The 20,842-nt window shown below is 40.3% G+C and overlaps 1 protein-coding gene across 1 annotated transcript in view; it reads left to right on the top strand.

Moving 5' to 3' along the window:
- Positions 1–4,037: 4,037 nt before the first annotated feature.
- LOC126981702 (RNA-binding protein Musashi homolog Rbp6-like) overlaps positions 4,038–20,842 on the top strand; it is a gene marked incomplete at its 5' end in the record, with an annotated part of 100,680 nt that continues 83,875 nt past the window's right edge. Inside the window, 1 exon segment of the mRNA XM_050833137.1 lies at positions 4,038–4,079. Coding sequence (XP_050689094.1) covers positions 4,038–4,079 — 42 coding nt within the window.

Here is a 20,842-nt window from a genome sequence, read left to right as displayed (position 1 = left end):
AGAACAGGTTATGACTAGGAGAACCAATCAACAAACAGGTGCTCGAGTGGATAATTAAGTGACCAGGGGCGGGCCAGGTAGCGCAGGACAGGTAAATCACTAGTAAACTAATTAAACCATTGACCAGGCTCCATTAATTTACTAGTGACGGTGTGATTAAGTAAATAGGCAGGTAATTAGGTAGTTAGGCTTGTAATCAGGTAAATGGTCAGGTAATTGCTTTAGGTTGCCAGGTAATGAATTTGCACGCAGGAAGGTCATTAGTTAGAAGATAAATAAATGAATGACCTGCAAATAAATGGGACGAGGGAGCGAGGAAGAGAGGATTGGATTAATTGATGGATCGGCGGCTTAGGTGAACAGATGCCGCCACAGGTAAGATTGATACGGGGCAATTAAACACCTCACCTGGATATGGACACCTACACCTGTCCTGCCCCTAACACCTTGATGAGTGACTCTTTCTCTCTGTCTGTGTGTCTGTGTCTCTCTCTGTCTGTCTATCTGTTCATTTACCTATCTATCTATCTATCTATATCTCTCCCCTTTTTTTTTCTTAGTGCACTCCTTTCTTTTCTTCTTTCTTTTCTTTCTTTTTCTCTCTTCCTTCCTTCCTTTTCTCCTTCCTTCCTGTTTTCCTTTATTCCCTCTCTTCTGTTTCTCCTTTTTCCTTTATTCCTTTCTTGTTTCCTGCTCTTTCTCCGCTCATTCTTTTTCTCTGCCTTTTTTTCCTTTTTTTCTTTTCTTTCCTCTTGTCTTTATTCTTTTCTTCCTTCCTGCCTGTCACCCTTTCTTCCTTCATTCCTTCCATTTTGTGTTTAATTTCCTCCTTAATTCCTTCTTTCCTTCTTTTCTTCTTCCTTTTTTTTGTTTATTCGTCCTATTCCTTCTCTTTTTCATTACTTCTTTCTTTCCTGTCTTCATTTTCTTATTTCCTTTCCTGTCTTCCCTACTTCCTTTCTTCATTTCAACTCTTTCACACCCAGTACTCTCTCTCTCTCTCTCTCTCTCTCTCTCTCTCTCTCTCTCTCTCTCTCTCTCTCTCTCTCTCTCTCTCTCTCTCTCTCTCTCTCTCTCACTCTCCTCCCCACCCATCCACCCACACACACTCCCCTAACACACTCCCACCCCTCTCCACACACACTCGCCGCCCCCTTCCCCCAACCCAGTAGCACAAAACCCACTCGATAGATCACTCTTATAATTCACTAAAGCGTTCGGAATCCTGATAACAGAGCGCCCATTAGCGGGAGAGCGCGACAAGCTAATGAATTTATCTAACAATTAATCTTTATAATGAAAACAATCTGCGGTAACTCCGTAATGTCGGCCCGGCTCCAACCTCCTATAGGCGGACCCCTTGTTGGGTGGTTGGTTGTGTTGGTGGTGGTTGTTTATGGTTGTTTATGGAGTTGTTTTGTTTGTGTTGGTGGTCTTGCTTCCCTTTCTCTCTCTTTTTTTATTATTATTATTTTTTTTTCTTTGTATTTTCATTTTATTTTTATTTTCTTTATTTTTTTCCCCTTCTCTCAAGACCCGTTTGTTTTGTTTCGTTTTGTTTGTTGTTTCTGCTGTGTTCTATTTTTTTTTCTATTTATCCAATGTTTTGTTTTCTTTATTTTGTGTTTTTCTTCACTCCTTTCCTTCTTTTTTCTTTCTTTCGCCCTTCCCTCCTTCCTCCCTTTCCTCTTTCCATCTTTCCTTCCTGTTTTCCTTTATTCTCTCCCTCCTGTTCCTCCCTTTTCCTTTGTTCCTTTCATGTTTCCTGCCCTTTCTCCGCTCATCCTCTTTCTTCATTCCTTTTTTCTTTCTTTCTTCCTTCCCTCCTTCCTCCCTTTCCTCCTTCCGTCCTTCCTTCATTCCTGTCTTCCCTTATTCCCTTCCTCCTATTCCTCCTTTATTCCTTTCTTGTTTCCTTCCCTTTCTCCGCTCATCCTTTTTCTTCATTCCTTTTTTCTTTCTTTCTTCCTTCCATCCTTCCTCCCTTTCCTCCCTCCGTCCTTCCTTCCTGTCTTCCTGTTTTCCCTTCCTTCTATTCCTCCTTTATTCCTTTCTTGTTTCCTGCTCTTTCTCCGCTCATCCTTTTTCTTCATTCCTTTTTTCTTTCTTCCTTCCCTCCTTCCTCCCTTTCCTCCTTCCGTCCTTCCTTCCTTCCTGTCTTCCTTTATTCCCTTTCTCCTGTTCCTCTTTTTTCCTTTATTCCTTTCTTGTTTCCTCCCTTTCTCCGCTCATCCCTTTTCTCTGCCTTTTTTCCTTCTTGCCTTTTTTCCCTTTTTCCTTTCTTTACTTTTGTCTTTTCCATTCTATCTGGACCCTTTTGTTTTGTTTTGGTTGTGCTGTTGTTGTTTTGATTGTTTTTTTCTGTTGTGCTCTAGTTTTTATTTCTATTCAAATCCTGTGTTTTGTTTTCTTTTTGTTTTTGTTCGTTTTTTTGTGTTATTTGTGTTTGTTTCTCTTGTTATGTTTGTTATGCGTTTTCTTTTGTCTTGTTATCAGTGGCATTGGTTTTCTGTTTTCTGTCATCATTGATATTTGCTTTTCTGTCTGTTTTTTTTCTATCATTTTCTTATTTTTGTTTTTATCTGCGAGTTTTTATTTTCACTATCTTGTTTTCTTTGTGGTTTCTTCTTCTTTGTGGTTTGCTTTTGCTGTTATCTTTCTTTGATTTTCTGTTGTTTTCCGCCTAATTTTGTGATCTACGTTTGTTTTGTTCTGTTACTTAATGATTTCCTCCTGTTCCTTACGTCTGCTGTTTTGTGTTTTGAGTTTCGTTATTCCCTTTTTCTTTCTTTTGGGGGCGTGCTGTCATCTGTTCTTTGTTTGTTTCTTGTTTCATATTCCGTTTCATGTGCTTTATCTGCTTCTTTTATTTTTTTTTACCATTTTTTTTTTATTTGGTGTCTTTCAAATGTATATCCTTTTATGTTTTTTTTTTTTTCGTCTTTCATCTCCTGTCTCGGTTTCCCCATGTTTAATTTTTCTCTTCATTATTTGCCATTTATCTTCTCGTTTTCTTTGACTCCTTTGTTTTTTTTCATGTTCCTAATTGTTTTGTTGTTGTTGTTTCTGTTGTTGTTGTTGTTGTTGTTGTTGTTGTTGTTGTTGCTGTTGTTGTTGTTGTTGATGTTGTTGATGTTGTTGCTGTTGTTGCTGTTGTTGTTGCTGTTGTTGTTTCTGTTGTTGATGTTGTTGATGTTGTTGCTGTTGTTGCTGTTGATGTTGTTGATGTTGTTGTTGTTGTTGTTGACCTCTAAAAGTATTCACATTTTTACATTTATGTATTTCCGTACATGTTTTTTTTTTCTAATTAAATATTTATGAAAATGTTTTATGCTCATTTGATATCATGTACCGTAGAAGTTATTTTATCATTCAGTATTTTTCTGTTCATATCATTTTTTTCTGATGATAGTTTTCTGCCGTATTTTTTTTCACATTTGATATTTTCGTGGACGTTTTTTTCTCTTTTTAATATTTCCCTTTATGTTTTTTGCTATATTGTATTCTTTTACTTATGATTTTTTTTATCTGTATTTCTTTATGTATTTTCCACGTCTCATTGCGGGTTCTTTTATGCCCTACTTCTCTTTTTCCGTTCATTATTTTTTCTTATTTAATAGTTTCGTTCTTGTTTTTTTTCCTCATTTAATATTTCCCTCCATGTCTTGTTTTCTTGTCTATTTATTTATTATTATTTTTATATTTGTATTTTTGTTGTAATTTCCAGTCATCTTTTTTCTCATCTAATATTTCCGTTTAAGTTTTATTTGTCATTCTATATTTCTTTCCTTGTTCTTTTCTTTTCTTTATTATTCATATGTATTTTTTTTTATCTATCATCGCCGGTTCTCTTATGACCTGTTTCTCTTTTTATGTGTATTATTTTTCTTACTGAATATTTCCTTTCATGTTTTTTCTCTCATTTTATATTTCTTTCCATGTTTTTTTTCTTTTTCTCATTTGTATCTATTGTTGTCGTAATTTCCATGCCTCACGCGGGTTCCCTTCTGACCGTGTTCTCTTTTTCCCATTTCCAGATTGATCCAAAAGTTGCATTTCCACGAAGAGCTCATCCAAAGGTAAGCTGAAATGCCTGTAATTTTCCTCTCATTTCAATGGAACTTTTATGATTCTGAGCTTTTAACGTTTTCAGTAATAAGGGGAAGTTTTTTTCTTCATCCTTATTTTATATATGTTTTCTTCGGGTCATATCTTTTTTTCATGTTTTTTTTTCAGGGGGGGGTCATCGTTTTGGGGCTTTTTTTTTATCTATTCCTTTCCTCCTTTCTGCCTTTTCTCTCATCCTTTACCGTTTCTCTTTCTCATCTTTTTTTCCATCATTTTTATATTTTTCATCTGTTTTTTTTCGGGTCTTCTTTTACCTGTATTTCCTTTTTTCCTCTTTCACCTATTCCCCTTTTCACCTTTCACCATTTTTATATTTTTCTGTATTTCCTTCATTCCTTTCCTCTTTCACCTGTTCTCGTAGCCCAGGTGTTGCAGGTTAATTATCGTACACCTGCCCCTTACCTGTATATTCCTATTTTCTCCTCCACCATGTATTTACCTGTCCTTAAATTATACCGGTAATTACCTTTGATTTACCTGTGTTTGGCCTGCCGTGGGTGTCTGAGTATGTGCGTGTATGTGCGGGAGGGAGGGGGGGGGGGAGAGGGTAGTGGTGTTTGTATGTGAGGGGGGTAATTTTTTTTGTGTGTGTTTGTTTGTGTGTATGGATATGATTTTACCTTTTTTTGTTAGGTTTCGTTAGATTAGGTTAAGTTTCGTGTATACGTGTGTGTGTGTGTGTGTGTGTGTGTGTGTGTGTGTGTGTGTGTGTGTGTGTGTGTGTGTTATTTTTACTTTTTTTTTCGGGTGTCCCTAAATTTTCGTGTTTTTTTGTGTTTGTTATGTTTTACCTTTATTTTTGTTATGTTTCAAGTTTCGTCTGTGTGTGTGTGTGTGTGTGTGTGTGTGTGTGTGTGTGTGTGTGTGTGTGTGTGTGTCCCTTATGATCCCTAATGACCTGTCACCTGGCCCGGCACAGGTGAATCAGCCTCATTAGTTCCTCGCTGAATAAATAATCCCTACCTGTCAATAAATTCGAGTTGCGTTTTGTCTCCCGGAAAACCCGACACTCTCGCCCCTAAGTCCACCTGTCCACACGGCTGTTATTCCCCTGCACACCTTTCTGAATTATCGCCTCTATTCCTCCGTGTATTTAAAGCTATATTTGTCTTTCCTTCACTTATTATCTCCTCGTCTCTATGTATCCAGCGCGTAAGGATGAGTCTCGCTTGCACGTATCTCAGTTATTTTCGTGTATATAATAAGCGTTAATCAGTTATGACCCCTATTCCCCATGTTTATAGGGGTGGAATTCCCTTGCAGTCCCCCTCTTCTGGTTGGAGGGATTAAAGGGGAGGGTATTTTAGTAGGGGATGAGAGAGGGGGGAGGAGGAGGAGGAGGGGAAAAGGGGAAGGGCCCTCTACAACAACCCCTATTTTAAGGTTACGTAGGATCGTGTTCTGTTTGTGAATCCCTGCTTTTGTTACTTGGTTGGGGAGGGGAGGTGGAGGGGGTAATAGGGGGAGGGGGAGGAGAGGTGGGGGTGGTGTTCTTAATCCCCTGAATTCCCCAATACTCTTTTTAACAACGTCTACAATCTGGCTGTGAGTAGACTGAAGATAGATTAGTGAAGGGGGGGGGGGAGGGTAAGAGAAGAAAGGGGAGGAGTAAGAGTGAGGGGAAGGGAGGGGAAAGGGAAGAGGAGAAGAAAGGGGAAGAGTTAGAGGAAGAGTGAGGGGAAGGGTAAGAGGAGAAGAAAGGGGAGGAGTAAGAGTGAGGGGAAGGGACGGGAAAGGGAAGAGGAGAAGAAAGGGGAGGAATATAGGAAGAGTGAGGGTAAGGGTAAGAGGGGAGGAAAGGGGAGAGTAAGAGTGAGGGGAAGGGAGGGGAAAGGGAAGAGAAGAAAGGGGAGGAATATAGGAAGAGTGAGGGGAAGGGACGGGAAAGGGAAGAGGAGAAGAAAGGGGAGGGGTTAGAGTAAGGGGAAGGGAGGGGAAGGGGAAGAGTGAGGGGAGGGAAAGGGGAAGAGTGGAGGATGGGGGAATGGGAAGAGTGAGAGAAGGAGGTTAAGGGGAAGAGTGAAGGAAGGGGAAATGGGAGGTGAAGGTGAAGGAAGCGGAAGGAGGAAAAATAAGGGGAGGGGAAAGAGGGAGACTGAAAGGAGAGGAAAGGGGAAGAATGAAGGAAGGGGAAAAAGGAAAAGTAAGGGAAGGATAAACGGGAAAAGGAAGGGGAGTCGAGTGAAGGGGTGATAGGTATAGGTGTTTGAGGAAAGGATGGGAAGAGAAGAGGATGAAGGAAGAGGGAGATGAAAGATGATAAAGAGAATAAGGGGAAATGATAATGAATAGTGGATAGAGAAAACAAGGAAAATAAGACGATAATGGCATAGAAAAATAATAAATGTAAGGAAACCGTCGGGAGAAGAAGAGGGAGAGTAAGAGGGAAGATGAGGGGAAGGAAAGAGGAAAGAGGAAGGGAAGGAAAGAAGGCAAAAGTTGGATGGAGGCAATAAAGGAGTAGATTAAGGTAGGCTTTCTAAGGTAAGACAGGAGGAGGAGGAGGAGGAGGAGGAGGGAGGATATAAAGTGATGAGGAAAGGAGAAGGGATTGAAACTGAAGAGAGAGAGAGAGAGAGAGAGAGAGAGAGAGAGAGAGAGAGAGAGAGAGAGAGAGAGAGAGGATTTGATGGCATAGGAAAGACCAAATGACACGGGAGTGAAATAGCTATACAGAGAGAGAGAGAGAGAGAGAGAGAGATTGTGGAGGTGTGAAAGCTGGAATGGCGCGGGCGATAGATGGGAACAGTAACAGGAATGGGAATAGACTGGTGTTAATGGGAATGGGAGTTTTACGGAGTGTATATGGAAATAGTGGGGAAGGGGGGGAGGAGGAGGAGGAAGGGGGGGGAAGGGGAATAAGGCTTAGGTGTGAGGGGAGTAAGGAGGTAAGGGGGGAAATTGGGGAGAGGATAGGAAGGGAAGGGGGTATGGGGAAAGGAGGGGAAGGGGATGGGGAATAGAGGGGGGGGGTATATAGTAATGTTATTGTGTGTAAATGCGTGTTTCTGTGTGTTTGTTTGTTTGTGTATAGGAGGATTGTAGGGTCATCAGGGAGGGGAGGGGAGGGGAATGGGGGGGAAGGGGAGGTGGTGAGGTTTATGGTAGGGAAGGGAAGGGGAATGTATGGGGAATGTTTAATAGAGTTACGAATGTTGTGGCGAGTTTAACGAGAAAGAAAAGTGGTGTGCGTGTGTGTGTGTGTGTGTGTGTGTGTGTGTGTGTGTGTGTGTGTGTTACATGGCTTGTGTTGTGAAGTGGGAGAGAATGAGAAGGGGAGGTAGGAAGGGGGGGAGATGGTAGGGAGAAATAAAGGGAAAAGGGGAAGGTTTGATGTTGGATAGGAAATAGGAAAGGGAGGAACAGGGGAAGAGCGGGTAGGGAGGAAGGAAAGTAGAGGGATGGAGGAGAAACGGGAGAGAGAGGGGAAAGTTGGTCGTGGGATAGGGAATGGAAAATTGAGGGGAAGGAGGCGAAAAAAAGTACAGCATTTTTTTTTATTATTATGTTTTTTGCTTTAATTTTTGTGTTGAATAAGACTTAAAGAGTGTTATGTTTCTCTTAAGCTTCCTCCCCTTTTTTTCATATATACTTCTTGTTTTGTTTTCCAGAGGATCAAAAAAATACATTCACACACTTGCACACACATACATACGTAGATACATACATACATACATTCATACATACATACATACATGCACATACAGCCACACGCGTACATAAAGAGAACTGTTCATCACACACACACACACACACACACACACACACACACACGGGGCAAACAAACTCACGAGCTGGAATGGGTTGGTCCATGTCGTAGCTTTAGTGATGGGGAATGGGGAGGAGGAGGAGGAGGAGGAGGAGGAACAATAATAAAGAAAAGGTTAAGAGGGGAGTTAGGGGGTGCTTGTATGTGTTGTTGTGAGAAAGGGGCAGGGGAGGGAAGGGGCGGGGAGGGGAGAGAAGGGGAGAGGAGGGGAGCTGAGGGGAGGGGAAGGGAGGGGAAGAGGGGTGTACTAATAAAGAGGGGTTAAGGGGGGAGGGAGGGGGTGTTTGTTTGTGTTGGTGGTGTGTGAGGCGAGATTTATGTGTGTGTGTGTGTGTGTGCGTGTGTGTGTGTGTGGAGTGTTAGCTGTAGCGTTTGTTTGTCTGTGTGTGTGTGTGTGTGTGTGTGCGTGTCTGTGTGTATGTGTGTGTGTGTGTCTGTTTGTCCCTCATAAAAAAGGGTAATAAGGCTCATGTGTGTTTGTGTATTGATAAGTGTGTTCCCTCAAATCGTGTGGCCTCTGTTCGATTCCTTGTTAGGGTAATTATCACACCGCCAGTCCCTATTTGAGGTTGAAACATTGGTGGGTATTGTAAGACACTTTCGGTTCTCACATCAGCTACTTCTAAAGGTCAAAGAGGGGGTCAATCGTGTTATAATGAGTGGTTCTTTAGGTTCATGGTACAGAGGAAGGGTCTTATGTTGGTACTGTTAGACGCTTCCGCCACTCAATCAACAATTTCAAAAGGCCAAAACAGTGATCAATCGGGTTCTAATGAGTGTTTCTTTAGGTTCACGGTACAGAAGAAGGGTCAAACTACCACCAGGGCCGTAAAACTAATCCTGGAAATGCCCCAAACTCCCACGAAAGCCTTGTCAAATAGGTGAACTTGGGCGACGAAATGTTTAAAAATACTGCCCTTATGCACTATACTCTCAAACAAGTCGATATTATAAAACACTCTCGCCTCCCACATCAGCTATTTCTAAAGGTCAAAGATGGGGTCAATCGGGTTCGAACGAGTGTCTTTTTAGGTTCATGATACAGAGGAAGGGTCACACTACAACCAGGGCCATTAAACTACCCCTGGAAATGCCCCAAACTCCTACGAAAGCCTTGTCAGATATGTGTCAAACTACCACCAGGGCCATAAAAATACTACTGGAAATGCCCCAAACTCCTACGAAAGCCCTGTCAAATATGTGTACTTGGGGGACGATATGTTTAGTGATACTGCCCATTATTGTTTGTGGAAGAATAATTAGTAGCGGGTGTAGAGGAATTACAGAACATTACTTGAAATCATAACAAAACAATGACATGAAAGGGAAATAATAATTGAAGGAAGTTTGAAAAGGTGAAGGGAAACAATTGCACTTCATATCTGACAAAGGTGTAGATGGATGGGGATATATTAGCTTTATTTGGGAAAGTAGAAGATGGAGGTACGCGAGGCGGAGGAGGAAGATTAGCTGGTAGAAGAGAAAGAAGTGGAGGAGGATAATGATGATGAGGAGGAGGGGAACAAAGAGAACGAAGAAAAGGAAGAGAAGGAACATGAGAAGGAGGAATAAGACAAGAAGAAACGAGGAAGTAGAAGGGGAGGACGAAGGTACGAACGAACGAAGATGAAAAAGACAGAAGAAGGAAGAGGGAAGAAGGGAAGAAGGAAGAGGAGGAGGAGGAGAAGGAGGAATAAAACAATGAGTATAAAGTAAAAAAAAAAAAAGTGGAGTTGGTTAAGAAAGTGAACAGAGAGGAAGAAAACAGAAGCAAGAAGGATGATGATGATAACGAGAAGAGGGTTGAAGACGAGGATGAGGAAGGGAAGAAGGTGAAGACAACTAGAAGAATGATGATGATGATGTTGATAGGGAGGAGGATAAATACGTGGTGGAAAAAGATGAAGGAAACTATAAGAAAGATGAATATGATGATAATGATGATGATGAGGAGGAGGAGGAAGAGGAGATGAACAAAGATGAAAACAATAAGAATGATGATTGTGATGATAGTGATGAGGGAAATAAGAGCTGAACAAAGATGAAGAAAAAAAGAATAATGAAGTTGATGAAGAGGAACTGGAAGATGAGAATGAGGAAGGGAAGAAGGGGAAGATGAACAATAAAAGAATAATGAAGATGATGATGAAGAGGAGCTGGAAGAAGGGGAAGAAGAAGCATAAGAGGCTGGGGATTAGCCGAGGGGAGGAGCGAGGCGGTGAGACGAGAGGGGAATAGACACTTGTCAGGGGAACGCTTAACACAGGTGGGAACGATTTGCTAATTGGACGAGGAGCGAAGACGAGTGTGAAGAGACGGACAGGTAATCCCAGGTGAGAATGGACACACCTGTACGCGGCGGTGACAAGGAAGAGGAGGAGGAGGACAGGTGAGGCGAGAGGGAAAGTTGGGCGACGCGGCTGTCTGGCAGGGAGGTGGACAGGTGGGCGAAGTTGCAGGTGAGGTGATTAGAGTAAACAGAGGGTGAATTATTACCTGTGTGTGTGTGTGTGTGTGTGTGTGTGTGTGTGTGGATAATGACGTGTTTCAAGGGGACGGGAAATGAAGGATGTATATAAATTGAAACGTGGTATTAAGATAGATAAAATTAAGGAAGTGAAAGATTTTTAGAAAAGTTACAAAAATTAAGGAAGTCAAAGAGTATTGGAAAGTTACACAAATTAAGGAAATGAAGGATGTCCATAAAAGAAGATGTATTAGAAAAATGTATTAGAAAAAGTGACAAAATTAATGATAAACTCGTACTAGAAAAGAATTATTAACTGGTACTAAACAAAATGATGAATTCGTATTAGAAAAATGATAAACTAGTATTGGAATATTAACAAAGGAAGAGATAGACTATAATAATTAAGTGATCAGACTCGATAATTACCTGGATGAGTCCCTAATTAACCAAGGTAATGAAAGACGCAGAGAGTCTGAAAAGAAAACATTGCCAAGTAGAAGAAACTAATGAAATGACGGACGAATTAAGAAAGCAAAGTAGACAATTACCTGTAAGAATAACTACATAATCCAAGGTAATTAGGGATACAGTAAGTTTTAAAAGAGAACACGGACAATTAACTGACTAAACGAAACTAATATATTGACGGACGAAAATAACCCCAATAAAAACAGACTAATTAAAAGTCAATTAGGAGAAGAAAACACCAGATTAAAAGAAAAAAAATAGTTCTACAGGTTAACTACAGACAAATTACCCATAGAATACCTGTACCAATAACCAATTACCAAAAACACACAAAAAAAATATAGCGAAAAAAAAAGAAAAGAAAAAGTGTTAAAAAAGAAGAAAACAAAGTAGGAGAATAACTAAAAGATGCTAATAAAAGGTAGGAAGTTAAAGATGAAAAAAAAAAAAACCAGGATAACAGAAAAAATGATATGAAAAAAAGATAAAAGAATGAAATGAAAAAAAATGTAAAAATTGTTAAAGAAGAAAACAAAACAGCAGGATGACTAAAAACTGATAATAAAGGAGAAAAAGTGATAAAGAGGAAGAAAACAAAGCAGATGATAACACGAGGAGCAATCAGACAGGTGTTCAGGTAAAGCGAAGGTAAACACTGGTTCGAGGCGGCCAGGTGAGCTGATAAGGTGCGCGGCGAGGCTTCACCTGTAGAAATAGCTAATGAGCGAGAGTGGATGGCGGCGAGGCAACAGGAAGAAAAGTTAATTAGGGCAACACAGGTGAGGCGGGGCGCAGGTAAGCAGATCCTGAAGGTGAAAGGGAAGGGAAGGGGAAGTGCAAGGGAAAGGAACTGAAAAAGGTGGAGAAAGGGAAAGGAAAGAACTGGGAAGGGAAGAAGAAACGTAGGAGGGAGAGAAATGAAAAAAAAGAGGGAAAGGGAAGAAGAAAGGTAAGAGGGAGAAAATGAAAAAAAAGAAAGGGAAGGGAAGAAGAAAAGTAGAAGGGAGTGAAAAAAAAGGGAAGGGAAGTATAAATTAAAAAAAAAAAACAGTGGGAAGAAGGGAAGGGGAGAAAAGAGGAATGCAAGAATTAGGGAAAAGAGGAGATGAAAGAAAAAGAAGAAGGGAAGGGGGAAGTAGGGAGGAGAGAACAAAATAAGGGAAAGAGTGAAAGAAGAGATTAAGAAAGGGAAAGAGGAATAGAGGAGGAGAAAGTCAAAGAGGAGGGGAAGAGGGAAAGGGGAAGAGGGGGAAGGAAAAGAAGAGAAGAGAAGGGAAAGAGAAGACAGGGGAAAGGAAACGGAAGAGGAAGAAGAGGAAGTAAGGGAAGGGGAAGAGGTGGAGGGGAAGAAAGGGAAAGGGAAGAGGGGAAGGGGAAGGGAAGGAGTAGAGAAGGGAAAGGAAAAGAAAGAAGAAGAGAGGAAATCAGGAAAGTGGAAGAGGTGGAGGAGAGAGGAACATGAGAGGGGGAGGGGAAGAGGGAAATAAAGGAAGAGGAAGAGGAGAGGAAGAGGAAGGGAATGAGAAGAGGGAAAGGAAACAAGAGGAAGAGAGCAAGTAAAGGAAGAGGGAAGAAGCGGAGGAGAGAGGAACATGAGAGGGGGAGGATAAGAGGGAAGTAAAGGAAGGAAGGGGGAAGAGGAGAGGTAAGGGAAGGGGAAGGGAATGAGAAAAGAGAGGAAAGGAAACGAAAGAAGAAGAGAGGAAATAAGGAAATTGGAAGAGGCGGAGGGGAGAGGAACGTGAGAGGGGGAGGGGAAGAGGGAAGTAAAGGAAAGGGGAAGAGGAGAGGTAAGGGAAGGGGAAGGGAATGAGAAAAGAGGGGAAAGGAAACGGAAGAGGAAGAGAGGAAATAAGGAAAGTGGAAGAGGCGGAGGGGAGAGGAACATGAGAAGGGGAAGGGAAGAGGGAAGTAAAGGAAGGGGGAAGAGGAGAGGTAAGGGAAGGGGAAGGGAATGAGAAAAGAGGGGAAAGGAAACGGAAGAGGAAGAGAGGAAATGAGGAAAGTGGAAGAGGCGGAGGGGAGAGGAACGTGAGAGGGGGAGGGGAAGAGGGAAGTAGAGGAAGGGGTAGAGGAGAGGTAAGGGAAGGGGTAAGCAGGGTAAGGGGGGGGGGGTATAGGTAGCCATGGACAGGCAGGTGATTAGGTCCTGTCCACTGAATCTGATTGTCTTAATTACGGTAATGGGGCGGCCATCACGGGGCCTCGTTAGGGGGAGAGAGAGAGAGAGAGAGAGAGAGAGAGAGAGAGAGAGAGAGAGAGAGAGAGAGAGAGAGAGAGAGAGAGTAACCTCCCAAAATAAATAAAATAAGAGAGTAAAGAAAATGAGAGAGAGAGAGAGAGAGAGAGAGAGAGAGAGAGAGAGAGAGAGAGAGAGAGAGAGAGAGAGAGAGAGAGAGAGAGAGAGAGAGAGAGAGAGAGAGAGAGAGAGAGAGAGAGAGAGAGAGAGAGAGAGAAAAAATAATATTCCTTCTTACCTGGGCTTAAGGGAGAGGAAAGCTAATAAAGGGAGGTAAGGTAAATAGGGAGAAGGGAGTCAAAGGGAGAGAGAGAAATATCATTATCCAGGTAGTTAAGATAGGGAGGAAAAGGGAGGAAAGAGACTGATGGGGAGGAAGGGGGAGGAAGTGGAGGTAAAGGAGGTTAATACAGATTGAGGGGGGAAAGGGAGAGAAAGAGAGAGGAATGGGGGAGATGAGGAGAGAGAGACAAATAGTGGGAGAAGGGGAGAGGGAGAGGAGGGAGAGGGAGAGAGAAGGAGGAAGAGACAAATGGAAGGGAGGGGAGAGGGGAGAGGAGGAGGAAGAAGGGGAGGAAGGTATGTGGAATGGAGAGGGGAGGTAATCGGAGAGAGAGAGAGAGAGAGAGAGAGATGAAAAACAAGAAATAAAAAAAATTCAAACAGTAAAGAATAATTAAGGATAAAAGGAAGAAATAAAGAAGGGGAGGGATAAAACACGAGGAAAGGAAGGGAAGGAAGAAGGCCAGAGAGAAAGGGAGAGAGAGAGAGAGGAGGAGGAGAGAGGTGGGAGGGGAGAGAGGTAATATATGGAGGAAGAATAGTAGGAGGAGGGAGAAAAAATGAGTCTAGGGAGAGACGGGAGAGGTAGAAGGGAGAGGTAGGAAGGGAGAAGGGAGGGAGGGAGGGAGTAGGGAGAGGTATGCAAGGAGAGGTAGAAGGGGAGGGAGGAAGAGAGCGGTAGGAAGGGAGTAGGGAGAGAAGGGGAGGGAGGAAGGGAGAGGAAGGGAGACTCCGCCAAATCTGAATATAGTCCAATAAATTGTTCTGTTATTTTGGGCAGTTTAATAGCCCCCTTGCCTAACACCTGCCCTCCCCTCCCTTCCTTACCTCCCTCCCTCCCTCCCTCCCTTACCTTCCTCTCTCCCTTCCTTCCTTCCGTCTTCCAGTTCGTAATCCATTTTCTTTTTCCTTTTTACAAGATTAAGTTCGCGTTTCTTTTTGTCTTATTTTTTTTGTGTTGTGATATGCAGTTATATTTCTCCTTTTTTTCTTCCTCTTTCTTCATTTGTTTTTCCTCTTATTTTTTCTCTTATTTTTCTTATTCCCTTTGTTACACTTATTATTTCACTTATGTTCTATTTTCTTTGTGATTTGCTCTTATTTTCTTTATTTTTCTCTTTTTCGTTTTCTTCTTTCTCCATTTCTTCTTCCCCTTCTTCTTCTTCTTTCTTCTTATTCTCTTTATTATACTTATTCTTTCCCCTATGTTATTTTTTTTTTGCGATTTGCTCATATTTTCTTTATTTTCTTCTTTTTCGTTTTTTCTTTCTTCATTCATTCTTCCCCTTATCCTTCCTCTTGTTATTCTTTTTCCCTTTTATACTTATTTTTTCCCTTATGTTATGTTTTTCCTCCTGTGATCTGCTTATATTCTTTTTTTCTTTTTTTTTTCGTTTTCTTCATTCGTTCTTCCCCTTACTCCCGTTCTTCTAATCGACTTCTTTCTATTTTTTCTTCTTCCTCTTTCTTCTTCATCCTCTCCTGATCAAACTTTAATCTCAGTCTTCTTTATTTTTCTCCTTCCTTTCTTTCTTACTTGCTTTCTTTATCTCTTTCCATTGTTCTCTTCCTCCTCTCCCTTGCTCTGTTTTGAATATTCTTTTCGTATTTTTCTCCTCCTGTCTTTCTTCTCTTTTTATACCTCCTCATTCTTTCGTCTCTCCTCCTCCTCTTCTTCATTTTCTCACTCCTCCCCTTCCTTTGTTTCTCTTCCCTCTACCTGTAACACTCTCTCTCTCTCTCTCTCTCTCTCTCTCTCTCTCTCTCTCTCTCTCTCTCTCTCTCTCTCTCTCTCTCTCTCTCTCTCTCTCTCCTGCTAATATCTCAGGTAAGGTAATTAGTAACACCTGTAATGCCTCTCACCTGTCCTTCTCTCCCTCTCTCCCTCCTTCCCTCCCTCCCTGTTACCTGTCGTGATTCCTCTCAGGTGAGCGGAGGAAGCACACCTGAGAATGGAGGAACTAATGGAGATGAAGGAAAGGGAAATGGCGGGGAGGAGGAATAGAAGAGAAGGTAATGGGAGAGGAGGAGAAGGATGGCGGAGGAGGGAGGGACGGAGGGTAAAGGATGCCGGGAGGAATATAGAAGAGAAGGTAAAGAGGGAAGAAGGAGGGGCGAGGGAGACGTGGAGGAGGAGGAAAGTGGAAGTTGGATTTTTTTTATTTATGACGTGGAGGGAAAAAAAATATATAAGTGAAAGAAAAAAAGGAAGAAGTATATAAGAAAAATGAAGGTAGATATAAAAGAGAAGATAAAGAGGAAGGAAAGGAGGGACGAGGGAGACGTGGAGGAGGAGGAGGAATGGAGGAAAGTGAGAATCTGATTTTTTTATTTATTTTCAAGACGTGGAAAAATATATAAACGAAAAAAAATGTTAAGTTTGCTTCTTTTTTTAAAATTTTGTTGGTGATGTGATTGATTGTTCTTAAGTGTTTTTGTGTATTTTTTGTCATTTATTATTTAAGGAAAATGAAGTTGTTTTAAAGTTTGTTGCGGATATTATTATTATTATTATTATTATTATTATTATTATTATTATTATTATTATTATTATTATTATTATTATTATATTTTACCTCTTTATTACTTTCTTTCACATTCATCATTTCATTTGCAGTTTTTGAAGTAAAATATGATAACATTAATGCATTATGAGTATGTGCATGAAAAAAATGTATGTATGTATGAATGAATATGTATATATATGAATGTGAAGGAAAGTAAGTGCGTGTATGTATGTATGTATGTATGTATGTATGTATGTATGTATGTTAGGAGTTGATCACCTGTTGCCTGGCGAGCTCCGTCACACCTGCCCGTTATTAAGTCACGTTTCTCACCTGAGTGTTATGGGGGGCAGTGTTATGGCGGCGATTGTGGTGGGGGAGGTGTTGTGTCGGGGGGGGGGGGTTATGGCGGTGGGGGTGGCTTGAATTTTTAGAGGGAGGGGGGAGTGGTCATTATCGTATATCTCCTCCCTTGTTATTCCTCGTATTTACCTCTTGCGTTTATGATGTTTTTTTATTATTGTTTTTCTGTGTGTGTGTGTGTGTGTGTGTGTGTGTGTGTGTGTGTGTGTGTGTGTGTGTGTGTGTGTGTGTGTGTGTGTGTGTGTGTGTGTGTGTGTGTACTCTCTCTTTTGGTCTTTCACTTTTCTTTCTTCTTTCTTTTCCTTTCTCTACCTTTTCCTTTCCTGTCCTTTCTGTTTTTTTTCTCTCCTGGTCTTGTTTATTATTTTCCTCTCCCCTTTCTCTTCTTTTCTTTACTTTTAATTACCTCTTTTTCTCTTTTCTTTTGTGTGTGTGTGTGTGTGTGTGTGTGTGTGTGTGTGTGTGTGTGTGTGTGTGTGTGTGTGTGTGTGTGTGTGTGTGTGATACCATTTCTTTTTTATATATACATTTTTTTTGTTTGTCGATTCATTAAAAAAAAAAGGAGCGGTCATTTGATTTTTTTTTCACCCATCAGCCGCCTCCCTTGCTGTATGTCTCTGTGTGTATGATATTAGTAACCATTTTTCCCGTCACTGCGTTATGTGTATTAATATCTATGTGTATTAGTATCCCTATGTATATTAGTATCCATTTTTCCCTCCCTTTTTTTCAGCATCAGTGTGATTTACGTGTTTCTTTAAGTTGTTCTGTATTTAAGTTTGTATTATATGTGCTACGTATTTGTGTTTTTTTTCCCATTTTCGTGTGATGGACTTCAGAGGGGTTGGAATGTACGCTAAGACACGAAAGAATGAATGAATAAATGAACATGAATAAAAATAAAGGATGTAGAGAAAGAAAGGACTAAAGGGAATAAAATAAGAGGAGCACACACTAACTGATAAAGGAAATATTGATCAAGGAAATAAGGAAAAATAAGAAAGGAAATTAAACGAAAATAAAGCTGGTATGGAAAGTAAGATTAATTAGAGTGTGAAAAGAAGAAAGAAGAAAATGAAGAAATAATAGGAAAAAAAGGAGAAATATACACTACCCGATAAAAGAAGTATTAATAAAAGAAATAAGGAAAAGTAAGAAAGTAAAGAAAGAGAAAATAAAGCTAGTCGTGTGAAAAGAAGAAACAAGAAAATGGAGGTAGAATAGGAGAAAAAAAAGATGAAATAGAAAAAAAAAGCTCAGCATTATTTATTTCCTACCTTGTGTGTGTTTGTTTGTTTGTTTAGCGCGATTGTGTCACGTTAGTTGGCAGGTGTTTGTTGTTGTTTTTGTTGTTGCTGTTGTTGTTGTTGTTGTTGTTGTTGTTGTTGTTGTTGTTGTTGTTGATGTTTGCATTCCATTGTGATTTGATTCCTGATGTTTTATTTTTGTGCGTGATTTTGATGTTTTTATTTTCATTTTATTATACTTTGCGTACACACACACACACACACACACACACACACACACACACTGAGCCGATTATATACAATTTGTCTTTTTTTTTTTTAGAGGATTAAATTTAAAGCGAATAAAAATGTGAACTTATCCCGAATATTACGGACGATCTGTATTATTATTATTATTATTATTATTATTATTATTATTATTATTATTATTATTATTATTATTATTATTATTATTATTGTTGTTGTTGTTTTATTTGTATTTGAGTGTTTTCTTATTGATTTCTTGCATTTTCTTGATTTCTTTCCTCTTATTTTTTTTACTCATTCTTTGTCTTTCTTTCTTTTTATAATTCATCTTTTTTTCTCATATTATCTTTACATTTTTTCTTTTCTTATTCCTGTTTCTTTCCTTTCTATGGTTATTCTTTTTGTGTCTGCATATTACTTTATTTTTATTTTCATTTCCATCCTTTACTTTTTACCTCACTTATTAGTTCATGCATATTCCTTCATTTTTCCTTCCTTTCCTTTTTTAATTGTTTTTTCCTTCCCGCACATTCTTCTCATGCATTCCCTTCTATATTAGTCCATTTATATTCCTACCTACGTTCTTACCTATTCATACCATCATCTGTTCCTGTATTGATGTGTTTACCTGACACACACACACACACACACACACACACACACACACACACACACACACACACACACACTTTGTTTTATCTATTTATTATTGTTATTTATTATTATTTTCTTTTTTCTTTTTCTCTTCCTTCCTTTTTCTTCTTTTCCTTCATTTTTAGGTGCGATGATTCTTCTTTCTTTTCTCCTCCTCTTTTCCTTTTTATTTCTTTTCCTTTTTCTTGTTTTTATCTGTTTTATTTTATCTATACTACGACTACTACTACTACTGCTGCTACTACTACTACTACTACTACTACTACTACTACTACTGCCACTGCTACACACACACACACACACACACACACACACTGTTCTCCTCGTACCCTCTTTCTAATCGTTCTCTTAAACACGTTCACACCTTGCTTCTTTTTGTTGTTTATTCATCTGTTTATCCATTCTCCTATTAGCCTTGTTTGTTTGTTTGTTTATTTGTTTAGTATATGTCGCATCATTCTTCCTTTCGTTTTCCTCTCTTATTTCGGGTTAAGTAGATATAAAAAGATCAACATAAGGAGGAAAGAAGAATGAACTGGAGAAGGAAAGAAGGAAGAAAGAAAGGAGGTTAGGAACGGATAGGAAGGAAGGTAGAAAGGAAGGAAGGAAGGAAGGATCGGTTAGAAAGGAAGGGAGATGAAAGAAAGTTTGAAAGGAATGAAGAGAAGAACGAAGGAATGAATGAAGAAAAGATGGAACAATGATTTAAATGCGTTTATTGGATTTACGATCTACCATATATACTGTATCATTTATCCTCCTCCTACCAACTACTACCACTTCTACTTCTTCTACTACTACTACTACTACTACAACTACTACTACTTCTTTCAACACCTCACTTTACCACGTCGATAATGTAAATCAGTTCTCCCCATAATTCCTTGCAATCAATAGGAGGAGGAGGAGGAGGAGGAGGAGGAGGAGGAGAAAAGAGGCCAACACACTTTACAAACCAGCTCAAGGGAAGGGAGTAAACAGCACGTAAACAAGACCTATTTTCTTTAGCGGCGTTCCGTTTTTCTCGAGGCGTTTCCCGTTTTCTGTTGCCCTGCGCCGCCCTTTTAGCCCTAACTCTGCTATTTACGAGGTTGCTTTCTTTCTTTCTTGCCTTCGTCCTTCCTTTCCTCTCTCCTTCCTCTCTCCTCTACTTCCTGCCTTCTCTCTTTCCTTTGTCTTATCCTCTCCTTTCCCCTCCATTCCCTCTTCTTCCTCCCTCCCTCCCGCGTTTTTCCTCTCCTCTCCTTCCTCCCTTCTTTTGTTAATTAATCCTCTCCTTCCTTCTTCCTTTCTCTCCTTCCTCCCTTCCTTCTTTCCGCACTCGCTAGCTTCCTTCTTTCCTTCCGCTTTCCTTCTTGCTTTCCTTTCTTCCTTCTTCCTCCCTTCTTTCCTCTCCTTTCCGTTTTCCTCTTTCGACCATAATAGAAAAAAAAGGGAAAACTGGTTAAGGTGAATGGAGGAAAGGAGGAGGAGGAGGAGGAAGAGGAGGAGGAGGAGGAGGAGGAGGAGGGGGGGATTGCAAGGAGCTGTCGGTCTGTATAAAAGGTGTGAAATTAGTGCCTCCCTTTCTCTCTCTCTCTCTCTCTCTCTCTCTCTCTCTCTCTCTCTCTCTCTCTCTCTCTCTCTCTCTCTCTCTCTCTCTCTCTCTCTCTCTCTCTCTCTCTCTCGTCGTTATTCCTTCCTTTTATCCTCCTTTTTATTCCTCTTCCTACCCGTCTTCCTCTTCCTCCTCTTCCTCTTCTATTTCTTTCCTTACTTCCTCCTCTTCATTTCTTTACACTTACTCCTTTTCCTCCTCCTCCTCCTCTTCCTCTTTTGCCTTCCTCCATTCATTGCACTTCCTCTTCCTCCTCCTCCTCATCTTCCTTCCCTCTCCTCCTCTCCTTCCACCATATCTCTCCCCTTTTCGTAGTTTTAGATCCTTCCTTCCTCCTCCTCCTCCTCCTCCTCCTCCTCCTCCTCCTCCCATAACTCTCCTGTCGCCGGATAAATGAAAAATTCTCTCTTCTCATTGGAGGAAAAAGAGAAAAGCATCCAATCTCTCTCTCTCTCTCTCTCTCTCTCTCTCTCTCTCTCTCTCTCTCTCTCTCTCTCCTTCTTTTTTTAGCTTTTTTCTCTTTCACTTCTTTTTTCCTTCCTACTTCCTTTTTTTTCGACGTGATGATAAATTAGTGTTTTTATTTTGTTTTCCTCCTATTGTCTTGTCATTCTTTTCCTCCTTTCTCTTCTTTTTTCTTTTATTCAGCTTTATTCCTTATTATCTGCTGCATTATCGCTTCTTTTTATTTCTTTTTCTTAATTTCTTTGTTAAGAGAAAAAAAAACCCACTCAAAATAATTTAAGTAAAGATAAAAAAATATTAAAAAAAGAATAGGGAAGAGGAAATAACAAGTAAAAAAAAGAAAATGAGAATAACGAGAAAACAAATGAAAAAAACGATAAAAGATGGAAAATACGAAATAACGAGAA

Source organism: Eriocheir sinensis, chromosome 49 (assembly GCF_024679095.1).
Source record: "Eriocheir sinensis breed Jianghai 21 chromosome 49, ASM2467909v1, whole genome shotgun sequence".
NCBI classification, from domain to species: Eukaryota; Metazoa; Arthropoda; class Malacostraca; order Decapoda; family Varunidae; genus Eriocheir; species Eriocheir sinensis.
Note: the sequence above shows the minus strand (reverse complement) of the source record. Positions and strands in the feature narration are given on the sequence as shown.